This window comes from Tachypleus tridentatus, chromosome 13, assembly GCF_004210375.1.
Source record: "Tachypleus tridentatus isolate NWPU-2018 chromosome 13, ASM421037v1, whole genome shotgun sequence".
Lineage (NCBI taxonomy): Eukaryota > Metazoa > Arthropoda > Merostomata > Xiphosura > Limulidae > Tachypleus > Tachypleus tridentatus.
Genome location: NC_134837.1, coordinates 149,377,721 through 149,390,726, shown reverse-complemented (window position 1 = coordinate 149,390,726; position 13,006 = coordinate 149,377,721). Strand labels below are relative to the sequence as shown.

General features: G+C 35.7%; 1 protein-coding gene across 4 annotated transcripts in view; it reads right to left on the bottom strand.

Annotated features, from left to right (window-relative positions):
* ck (unconventional myosin-VIIa ck) overlaps nt 1-13,006 on the bottom strand; it is a 129,913-nt gene that overhangs the window by 76,663 nt on the left and 40,244 nt on the right. For all 4 annotated transcript variants that reach the window (XM_076484705.1, XM_076484707.1, XM_076484708.1 and 1 more), the window contains exon 3: nt 7,485-7,598. In XM_076484705.1, the coding sequence (XP_076340820.1) occupies nt 7,485-7,598 (114 nt within the window). The remainder of the gene's footprint in view (nt 1-7,484; nt 7,599-13,006) is intronic.

Sequence of the window (13,006 nt, the reverse complement as noted above, 5' to 3'; positions counted from 1 at the left end):
AGAGAATGAGAAGAAACTCACATACATTTGTTACTTCATGAATGTACCAAAATACTTCAACATCCCAAAAACAAACCTTCAGGATGTCACAGTTGTGAATAATGGAATATCACTCAAACTATAAACCCCTGCATGACAGCTATCCACAAAGTCATCCCCAGTGGTCCAGTAGTAAGCTTGAAGGCTTATAATGCTAAAATTCAAGGTTTGATTCCTGCAAGTAGTCTAGTGCAACTAGCTCATTATGCAGAGTTGAGTTTAACTCGCCAGGATGACTAATGGGTAAGTTTAAACATCAGCATTAGTTGCCTGAAGTTGGCCTTTCCAGTCCTGGTTTCAAGTTATTTGACATTACAGCCATTTTCCAATTTCATATTGAACTGGTTGTAGTTCAAAAAGAAATCACATTAACAAAAAGGTATAAATTATCAATTAAAAACTTAAATAGTGTTAAAAAGATCAATGGCCTTTAAAAAACTGAAAACATTTGTAAGGTGGACAGTATCACCATTGCCAATGACCCTGTCCAACATTATGGATAAACCTTTGGACAAAACATGTCTAAAATGATGCTGTTGTTGAGTTGAGAGTCATAATAATGGCAACACAGTAAAATGAGGCTTATTTTGACCTGACTGTCACACAGACAACACACTTACTTAAAAAACTGTGAACAATGTGTAGTCTAATGAGGACAACTTCTTCTTTTCAATCATTACAAAAAAAATATGGTCAAAGTCCAATAGAGGGTTTTATTTGGAAAAGCTTGTTTTCACGTTGTTCACTCCAAGTCAACTGCCAACTGACAGGGAGCTGACCCTTGAACACAGGACCACAGTCCATGTATGGAATAGGCACAGCAGTGATAGCACCAAAGCAGACACACTTAGCTGAAGTGTCAGTGAGCTCGTTCCTGTGAATAACAAAATGGCCTGGTATCCAGAAGAACTGGAAAGAATTAGATGTTAAAGAGAAATGAACCAGTCAGTTTTGAATATCAGTGAGAACAGGGTGAGAACTGACATGAAGTGATTCCAGGGCTAACATAGAGCTAAGTGAATCAGTATAAATAGTAGAATTTGTGTACTGCATAGCTTCTATGTGATCCAGAGCAAGAGAATTGGTGTACAATTAGGCAGGAAACACAGAAAGTGTAGAGGGGATTTTGTGTGCAACAACCAAATCACGGCAATCGATGGCAGAACCAAACGTCATCTGATTTTGAACCATCTGTGTAAGTGAGAATGGAAGATTGTTCAGAGGATGTTTGGCAAATAGAAGGCAATACTTCAAATCAGGAGTATCTGCCTTCTTCAGATGACTCAAGGAAAGGTCACATTTGGGGATAGTAATTAACCATAGTGGGATAGGCTGATCTGTGGATATCACAACATCATCCAAAGACAGACCAAATTCATCCAACTGCACCTGGATACAAAGGCTAAAAGAAACAATTGCAGTCTGTCTATTATGAAAAAGGTTTGACCCACTGAGGAAGGAAAACACAATCCCATGTGAGATGCTGTAGTAAAGATCGAAGTTTTGAAGAAGACGTTAAAGACAGTTGCAAATAACGAATGTATAGAGAGGGTTCATGGGACTCAGTGTACAAACTCTGCACTGGAGAAACGCAGAAGGCTCCTTTGCAGAGCTGTAGCTCTTGATGGTGAACAGGGTCCAACATTTTCAAGACTGAAGTCCTGGTTGAGCCATAGACCAGAGACCCATAGTCTAGTTTTGATTGAATAAGGGCATGATAGAGGTGGAAGAGAGGACATGGAGGATGTTCAGTGCCCTTGTACACTTGTCATGTAGCTGTTGATGTGTGGAATAAAGGTCAGCTTATGGTCAATGAAAGACCTCAAGAATTCTGCCTCAGGGACCATGGGAAGCACAACTTCACCAATGCAGAGTTTAGGATCAGGATCAATACCCCATTGATGGCAAAAGTGTATACAAACAGTTTTGGAAAAAGAAAGTTGAAACTGTTCACTGTGGGCCACTTCAATAAATGGCAATAGTCTGTATCTGCTGCTCAATATACCTCATATTTGATAAATGACATGAGATGTGGAAGTCGTTGACAAAGAGACTGTTTGCAACTGTAGGGGGTAGCTGTCCACTGATGGCATTAATCTTTATAATGAAAAGTGTGACATTCAAGACACAGCCCTGAGAGACATCAAGTTCCTGTGAGAAAGAATGGGAAAGTGTCAAACCCACATGGACCGAGATTCACCAATTCATTAAAAAAAATCAGTAAACTGCCAAGCAACCCATATGAGTGGAGTTCTCGCAAGATACTATACCTCCAAGTTGTATCATAAGCTTTCTTAAGGTAAAAAAATACAGAAAAAAGATGCTGTTGCTTGATGTTTCAAGTCGAATAAGGTGGTCCATGGTGGAGCACTGTCTTCGAAACACACACTGAGTGAGTGAGAGGAGGTTGTTTGTTTCGATAAACCAAACAAGATGAGCATTAACCATCTTCTCTAAGATCTTACAGAGACAGCTCGTCAAAGCAATTGGATGGTAATTCAAAGGAATTTTGGGATCCTTCCCAAGTTTAGGAAAAGAAAGTACAATAGCATGGTGCCAAGCATTGGGAAAAACATTCTTCTGCCAGATACAGTTGAAAATGAACAGAAGAATAGGAAGAGAGGCAGGAGAGAGATGATGCAACATCTTGTAATGAATATCATCAGGTCTGACTGATGTACTGCCAGACTGATGAAGAGCAAATTTAAGTTCCACCAGTGTAAGGGAGTAATTATAGTCATGGAGACAATTAGCCCAAAAGAAAAGAGGCAATCATTCTTCCCATGCTTTGATGGCTAAGAAGATGGGGGATGAAGCAGAAGTGCTAGATGCACGAGAAAAACTTTCTCTGAGAGTACTGACGATGCTTCAGGTATAAGCAATTTCCTGGTCATCAGAGAACAAGATTGATAGGGGGAAGAAGTATACTGACCACTAACTTTTAGAATTTAGTCCCATATGACTTTGGAACTGGTGGTAGAAGATATGCTGGTTGTGAACTTAATCCAAGATTCCTTCTGGCTTTGACATCTTACCCACTGAGCATGTGCATGGGTCTGCTGAAATGCAATGTGGTTTAGAAATGTGGGATACCTACAGAAGGTATCCCAAGCCCATTTGAGCTTTTCTTGTCAGGTGGCAGGCAAGATTCCACTAAGGATGAGGATACCTAAGGAAATGTGTCAAGGTTTTAGGAATACACTGAGCTTGGACAATACAGTCAGTTACTGCTGCTACACAGTCATCTATCTATGGCTTACACACAATGGCAGGATCAAGTTCCGAGAAAGCAGTGAAAGAAGGCCAGTTAACCTGGTCCAACTTATCTTGGACATAAAGGTTGGATGGCATCGACCACGGCCAGTCTCTCTCAAAATGATAGAAAAATTATCACTGCCCCATGGATTACTGTCGACTCTCCAAGAAAAGTAAGTGATAAGTGAAGGGGAGCAGATAAAAAGATCTATAGCAGTAAAAGACTGACTAGGTGCATGAAAATAAGTATAAGAACCAGTATTGAGGAGAGACAGGTTGTGGTCCAAGAGCATATGCTCTATAGCACAACCCCTCCCATCAATACTAGCACCACCCCAGAGTGGATTATGTCCATTAAAATTCCCCAAAAGTAAAAGGGGGATGGTAACTGTTCAATAAGGGCATCAAGGTCTGACTGACTACAGATCTCTTCAGAAGGCAGGTAGAGAAAATAAATAAGTGATGTACAATCCAAGGAAACACAGATGGCTACAGCCTCCAAGGGTGTATCAAGTGAAAAAGACAGGGTAAGCACCAGCAATGCCATCCCACTATGTACTCATCCATCACGTGAACTGTCATTTTTGTACAAGGAAAATTGTTGAAGGGTGACTGTATCAGCAAGTTACAGAAACATTTAAAGGCACAGAGGATGGTAAGAATCAATCAAATCCTTAATGTCATCTATATTTGATTGAAAACCTCGACTGGATCAGCGTGGCCATTGTTATTTATGTGGAGGAGAATGTGGTGGGGAAATCTGTTTGCGACCATGTTTTTTGTTCTTTATTGAACAAAGATCTATCAACCTCCATGGGCCCTGCCCTAGGTTGAGTAGAAAGGTTTCTGTGAACAAAGATTCCAATGACTGAGGGCATGAACAAATGGTCAATTTACTTCTTGGGGCTGTAGAAGAGGATGGACCTGAGGAAATACTTGAACCTGAAGGAAGTGAAACTGGGGAGTAACTGGAAGGAGTGGTAGGCACAGAGATGGAAGTAGGCATAGATGTATCTAACATCAAATTTTTAATTTGTGGTGCAAGATTGTTAAGATGTTTTGCAAACAACTCTGTTGGAGGCACAGAAAGATCTGTTTGCACTCCCACTGTGGTAGTGGAATGGAGTGCAACAGCATATGTCCAAGATGGAGTTGGGGACAATAATTTCTGAGCCTCTGGGTAGGTGATATTATTAACAGTCTTTAACTGTTGCACCTCTTTCTCTTCTACCCATTTAGGCAAGAAATAAAGTAAGAGGGGTGTGGGGTTAGGAGTGCAAGGCTGTACCTTGCAGTTTAGATAACCTGCTTTGACTGTGGCAGGAGGACATGGTGATGTAAATATTAATATCAGAACATTGGTAGGGTCTATAATTCTGTTTTTACGAGCAAAGACTCAGAGCACCACAGTAATGCCTTTTATGAAGAAATCAGCAAAGATTTCCAACTCAGGAAAGTTCTTTAAATCCCTCTCAACTATAGCTCCTCTGGAAGAATTTAAAGTTGCATGGGGAGTAACATTAATGGCCTTTGATTTCAAGAGGAGTTTAATATGTTGTGGTGAAGATGTTTCCACCAAAATGTCTCCAGAGTTCAACTTTTTTATTGACTATGGGGAGCCAGCAAGTCCCTCTAGTCTCTTCTAAATGAAAAATGGAGACATCTGCTCCAAGGATTTCTTAAATAAGAAATAGATAATCATAAATTGAGGTGCAATATTGACTGCACAACAGAGTCGTCCATGTATGGTTGTTTTCCAATGAACTGTTTTTCGCAATTTTTTTTATTTATTTTGTAAGAAAGGGGGGTATTTCAGTGGCCACTGACCCCACCCACCATGGAGCCCTACGAGATGCCGCACCACAGTGCCAAACAAGGACACTGCGGCAATACCACGATTTCATGAGCACTATACCCAAACACCAGCATCAGATACACAATGCCCACACACCTGTTGAGAACATCCAAAACTAGTTCTTGGTTGACCCTAGCCCAAGTGGACCAGCCGATTGACCCTAGGGGTGCTACCCTAAGGCTGCTTGTCTACAGGAATTCAAGGCCAAAGTGGTGTGTTAGGGTTGGATCCCTCAACCACCAGGATCCTTTCTTCCCCTTCATGGGACACCAGAAACGGCAAACACATAGGTAGATGTCTAGGTCCCAGGGAAGGTAAACTGAAAGAACAGGACCTTCTCTGGGAGATCCCCTCAGCATGAACAGGAATCCACAACGAGGGGGTAAACGTAAGGATGGCTAATATTAATCCTTCAAAAACTATGTCTAGCAATGATGTCACATGCTTAAAATCAGTGTAGATAAGGTTATGAAACTCCCAATGTCCTCATCCATTCCTCTGAAAAAAACAACTTTGGAATTCAAGGCCAAAGTGGTGTGTTAGGGTTGGATCCCTCAACCACCAGGATCCTTTCTTCCCCTTCATGGGACACCAGAAACGGCAAACACATAGGTAGATGTCTAGGTCCCAAGGGAGGTAAACTGAAAGAACAGGACCTTCCCTGGGAGATCCCCTCAGCATGAACAGGAATCCACATCGAAGGGGTAAACATAAGGATGGCTAATATTAATCCTTCAAAAACTATGTCTAGCAATGATGTCACATGCTTAAAATCAGTATAGATAAGGTTATGAAACTCCCAATGTCCTCATCCATTCCTCTGAAAAAACAACTGTGTCACGATATAAAAGACTGTTTAATGTAGATATTATTATTTAGTTTACTTTGTGAGTGAACATTTTATGAATTTTTTATTATTATACGAGAGTTAAAAGCAGACAGTCATTGGAAGTTGTGTTTGTAACTCATTGATACCTAAAATATAGTGAACAGACAACTTAGTAATAAACACACAAATAGTATGAGATGAGCAGGAAACAGGAGACAAAGACAACAGCAAAAGAGAGTAAAGTCAAAGCCAAGGAAAAGTTTGATGTGAAATTAACTGTGACAGAAGTGACAGATCTAATGTTTAATGTGTTAGAGTAAGACTTACAGTAAAAAAGGAGAAAAAGAAGAAGTTATTCTATCAAGGCATGGTTCCAAATTAACTGAATCAGCCACAGTGTACTTTGACAAAAGGAACAAAGGATATTTTGAAGAAAGAAGACCAAATAATTACTGGAAGAGAAGTTTACAACTGTGGTAATTGGTGTTACAACTATGGGGGAATTATACACAGAATACTAGTATGATACAAAAGGGAAAGTGGATCTGCTTGTCAACTGATATTTTAAAGTAATTGAATAGGACTAAGTGTACTTTTGACAAGAAGAGACTATACAGTGTTTATGATATGCTTATGATAATCTACAGTGTAAAGAGTCCATTGCACATACATTAAAATAGTTTTAAATATGTACATATTAGTTTCAAAACAAGAAATGGGTGCTGTCTGCTTACTTTTGAATTTATCACCAACAAGTCACAGACACCTACTGTATAAGAATCATAAGCCCAGCAACACAGAATATATATTTATACTGTAAAGAAGTACAAGCAAAAATCTTTAGCTGACAATCAGAGAATACAACCTTAACATCTGACAAACTGCTTCCAAGATAATCAGTGATGTTGAGAAAACCCACTTGTAGAGAAATATATATGCAAAAACGGCTCGTTTGGGTTGAGAAAATATTTTACATAAAAGAGCGAACAATGTTTCGACTGAAGAAGGTTGAAACATTGTTCACTATTCTATGTAAAATATTTTCTCAACCCAAACGAGCCGTTTTTGCATATATGCTTCCAAGATACTTTAGTGACTGGGTCACTTTAGGTACTATTGTTTTGGAGATAGTTCTACATGCTACTAGTGATAACCAGCTGTTTTTAACTTATTGACAGTCTTTGTTGGATGGCTTTCCATAAATGAAACATCTATATGTCTTTTTCTGAGGTCTAACTCTATTTCATGAAAAAAATGAAGCCCTTTAGAATCTGATTCATTTCAAAGTGAAAAACAAGAAGAGACTGTATGATACCACAATCTGAAAGGCTAGTCTCTCACACTTCAAATTATTACTGTCTTTTATATTGTAGAGGAATTTCTCTTATAACAGTAGTATTAAGTTGCCACATAGAATTACAGTTATGATTACCTTTTAATTGTTGTGTGCAGTATACATTCATAATGAGAAAAACATATATAAAAAGAGAAAGATTATAAGCTTACCTTTCCATCATCATCGATGACTTGAATTCCACGCCCTTCTGCCGATGATACTCTAGCCCCAATAGCAACATCAAATTCCCGTTTAGATTGAGGCTCTATCCAAATATAGTCACCCTGCAAAGTACATTATTATCATCTTGTTACATAATGGTATAAAGGATAGTATATATAAAGTCCTGTTGAGCAAAAAACAATGCAAGAACACTCCATGAGAAAAATACTCAAACTACTAGTAGTAGTACATCTTTTTCCTACAGTCAATAATAATTCACATTTTGCAAGATTCAATACTAGGTTTAATAATGTTTCTGAGCATCAATTTTTGCAATGTCACAGAAAGATGATGAACAAAAGCTACTCCAAAAACCCATAGGAGGTAATACTGAAAGAACAGTTGAACGCATTAGAAAATATCTGAGAAGAATAATGTATTCACTGAATACATTTAATAGAGTACATGCAGTTTGGTTAACAATTTATCACTAGTGATAAAAATAAAGGGTATTCTTAATAAAAAAAAATAAACATGGATTTTACACATAATAAACACAATAGCATTCATTTAAAAAGCAAGACAGTGACTGCAGTTTATTGATTCTCAACCTGGCATGGCTTGCTGGCAAAAGCAGTTTATTCACAATTTTCAGGTCACAGTCTTCAATCCCATCATTGAATATGCTTGCTCTTTAAGTCATTTGTGCATTATAATGTGACAGTCAATCCTCCTATTCAATTATAATAGCTGAGGAGTTGGTAGTAGATGGTGTTGTCTATCATTTCTAATTAAGGATGTTAAAAAACAAGTAGTTTGCCCCTGAAGAAAAAATGTCCACTTTTCAAAAGCTGTGGGGTTATAGGGTTTTTATTTTATTTCTAATTAAGGGGTGGTTAACATGTTACATTTATTTGAATTTCTAATTATTCCACTAAAAGTATCACTGCTTCTTATATAAACATAATTGAACTTAATTGTGCACGAATCTAAAATTTATAAACAAAACTCAGTTGAATATTCTTGGGGTTAACTGGAAAAATAATTTCAAGTCATAGTTTACTTTTAAAATACTTCTTTAACTGTTCAATAAATATTTTTGGTTTATCAAAGAACTAGCTATTCAAGTCATATTTACTTTAAAATATACCTTTAATTCTTCAACATATTTCTTTATGAAGATCTGTCTTCAGAGAATTTATCTTGAAACTATTGTATATAACTTGCAACTGAAAACTTGAAGATATATTGTAACTTCTGATTGTAAGAACAGGAGCACCCATAACTTTCATGTTTCAGTTTAATAGCTTGCAGTTCTACAAAAAGTACTACAGGGTAGTATAACAGGTCTTTATTGCTAAAAAAAATCTAAGAAATACTTTAATATAGGCAAAAAACATCTTAATTTGTATTGCAATGAAAACTAAAATCTTCACAATAACACAAGATGTAACACATGTCAAGTTAAATTGTAAAGTAGAAACTGAAAAGGTGGCATGTGAATACTACTCATAAGTTACCAGTATATTTATGTGTAATTGCTGAAATCAGTAGGCTTCTAGGAGGTAAACAATCACTAATCTAACTGTGATAAATAAAAACATCTTTGTATAATTGAAAGATAAGGGCTTCCTGCAAACACAGATATTTTAGTCATCAGTGTTTTAGATGCAGTAATTAGTAAGCTTAGAAAATTATTTACAGATAAAAGTTGTAAAGAGCAATATTTTAATAATGGTCTTTATATTTTCACAAATGTTGTTTTTAACCCATTTCATACTGTATTTTTAATAATACATTATTGTTATTGTTGTTACATACACTTAATAAACTTAAATAATTGAAGCATAATTGTTTCATCTTTTAAATATATGCTAATCCAGAATAACTCAAAATAAGAACTGAAAATTTTTAATTGCTTTGTCCTTTTTTTCTGTATGTATCATTAAACATCCCACAGGTTTAAAACTGTAAACCTACAGTGTAACTGTATTTGTAACTATAATACTAAGATTCATACTACTGTATTAATAGCAATGGAATATTGTATTTGAAATGTGTCTATGATTAATTCAGAGAAACTTCATACTATGACAATTTTATAGATTGTATTATGCTTCCAAGGAATGTTTGCTTCTCATCAATATGTTAACATGGTATTGGACCTAACCATGTAACCTGTTGTAGTAAACAAATATCAGATTTCTCTCTCCTATAATGTATGTTTCATATGTACAAAATGAAACTATATTTCAAAGTTCTAACTTGAACATCTTTATCAGTCCTAAGGGCTGTTTTCTATAGCAGGTTCACATAACAGAAACTGTGTATTCATTTGTGATATAATTTTATTGTACATAATGTATAGAGGACTGTTGTATGACTTTCATATGGCACAAAGATATTTATGGATTCTTTTGTTTGGTAACCTGCAGATAAAGGGTAAATTGTAAATGTAGTTTTGCATTTTCAAACAGATTGGCTTTGATATTGAAAGAGTCAAATTTGCTGTACAAGTCTTGTCTTCCTTTCCTGTTTTCTTCAACCTGCTGGTCATGTATGTCATGTGTAATTATTTTCATTTTAAAGTTAAGTTTATTTTCTTTTGCTTTTATTTCAGTATAGCATCTTTTATTCTTATTTATTTGCTTCTACTTACATTTTCCATCTACTTACCCCTACAATTAGTAGCTACTAACTGATCCACAGTTTTTTCAGTAAAGTTTTTATATTTATTTCAACTTCTACATTGTTTTGTATCTTTGACTTAATCCACAATAAATCACTATACTTATTCTTTAGCAGAATAGAACCTTAGATCTATTCATTGCAAAGATAAAATAGTTTTTTGACAGTTGTATCCTTGAACTATTTCAGGTTACCTCAGTCAAATACATCTTGATGCCACTGACCAGGATCTAATTACTACAGGGTTGGTAGTTGATTAATGTCTTCAGGTACTCTAAGTAATGTTTTTCTCTTGTATTATTGGTCAAAAATTTCTTGACCTTATTGTGTACCAGCCAGTATCATGTAAACCACCACTCTGGTGGAGATTAGCTTGCAGTGAATAGTGAATTTGAACTTTACATCACTGTTGTTGTTTGAATGTTTTAGAAGCAGATCTTAGCTCAAGTATTAGTATATTTAGTTTATATGTCCTACAGAAGTTATCTGATGACACTGCCTATTGACAAGATGAGATGCAACTATAAAATGTTAACAAAATATGTACACATGCGGTGGTTTGCATGAACGTACGTGGATTAAATAATTAAATACAGTTTATCTCTAAAGCAAAAATCTTGTTTTATGGTATCTTACAAATGAAAGCTCAATTTACACCACCAGTTGAGGCTGCAGATAAAACAATACCCAAAATGCATTTTGATAAATAAATTAGCCTTGTATGCTTGGATATTTATCTTTGCAAGAGAAATATATATTCTGACAATAGTTTGTAGTTACAGCACAAAAATAGTAGAAATACTGAATGGAACAATTGTTGGTAATATGGATGAAGAGAAAGAAACTGAAACTAGTGATGTAGCTAACATAATTTCAGTTGCACCAAGCTAATGAAAACAAAAATGCATTTTTAAAAACATCTTTTATTAGCTGAATTGATTGTTAAACAGTTAATATTACAGACAATAATTTATCTGTTTGCAAATTGCTAGCAATTTTCTTAATTGAAACTTTTAAAAAATAATTATATTCTTTGTACTTATTTCCTGGTTTGTATAGCCATACCTGTACAGGATGACAACATTCATTTATAAAAAAATTTTCTTATGACTTTCCAGGCAAAATACCATATTTTGACAGAACTGAGCTTGCAAATACAAAGTTACCAGTGCACCTGAGGTCACTGAATGAAAATTGGGTACACAATCTAAGTTCATGTTGCAGGGAGAATGTGGGATGTTACTGATGTATTTGTTGGAACAAATGATTAGCTCAGAAGAGCAAACATCACCCAGTATCATATCAATACCAAAGATGCAAGTCCTATAAATAAGTCCTATAGGCTTTCTTGGAGCACCGGATATTTAGACAGAATATAGATACTGAATACTGATTGATAAAATTTTTCAGAATTCAGTGACTGCTTTGTTGTCATCAGTATTAATGGTAAGAAAGAAAGGGGGAATAGTGAGGTTTAGTGGGGACTTCAGGTGGAAGGATGTAGTAGTATATGTCAATGCATTTCTTTTGCCATACGTAGACCAGTGTCATGATTTATTGAACGAATTCTTCTGGTTTAGCTTACTTGATCTTGCATTCATTTTCTAATGTATTGAAGTAGACAATAAAAGCTTTGCCAAGACCACTTTCAGTAAATGCGTTTAAGGTTTCCTGAAAATATTGTGAATTGTCTAAAGATTCTACTCAAATAAAAGCAGTATAAGTCTAGCTTTAACTTATAAAGAAGAAGGAATTCCAAAGATTTTTCAACTTTGTATCATACTACAGATGCTTTTTAGCCAATTTGAAAATTCTGAAGAACTTATGACCATACATTAGATTACAATGTTGCAGAAGAATAATTTTATCCTACAGTGCAGACAAGGCTCTAGTCCCATGTGAAATACTTTGGTAACCTTCTAGATTACATCATGTAAGCCATTTCTTAATAGCTATTATAATGTAATGTGCTGCTATCTAGGAACCATCAGCTCAACATGTCTTTCTTTTCATTTATCACAAAATAAGTAATAACTGATGGAATTCAGCTTAACTAAATTATAAGTGTACAGTTGGAAGAAACAACTGAACTCCACTGTATGTAAAAACGGCTGGTATGGGTTGAGAAAAGTTTTTACGGTCATCATCAGGTCGAAACGTTGTTCATTCCTCTGCGTAAAAAAATTTCTCAACCCATACCAGCCATTTTTACATACATAGTTTTCTCTACAAGTGGGTTTTCTCGACATTACTTAACTCCGCTGCATATGGAGAGATCATATGTTTTTCAGCATGAATCACACAGTATTCTTTGTGGAGTTATCACCATTGGGTTAAATCAGATGAGTCATCATCATCTTTATTTTTAAACATTGTACAAAATTTCACCATAGAAGATTACTCAATATTGCAGAAAGCAAGATTTACAAAACCCTTCTTTCAAGTGAATATTGAAAGCTTTATTTATCTTCATTTGATGTAGCATGCATTACATCTATTGGCACTAGCTAGCCTTAACCTTGTTAATCAAGTAGCTATTATTTAATATCTTGTGGAGAACTTACAACGACACTTTGTCCAGTAGCTCAGTAAGTAAGAGTTGCAAAGTCCTTTTGGTCTAGCTGGTCTTTACAATCAACACACTTTCCTTACATTGTACATTACTGTACCACCCAATAGCTCAAAAGCAAATAAGACTACTTACTCTCAGCTATCGATCTTCCAATCACATGACCAACCTAACTGCATGATGATTGAATGGTGATCATATGAATACTACATTTTCTTTCTGTTATTTATTGTTGAATCACAATGCCATTCTACCTGCTTGTTTATCATGGTT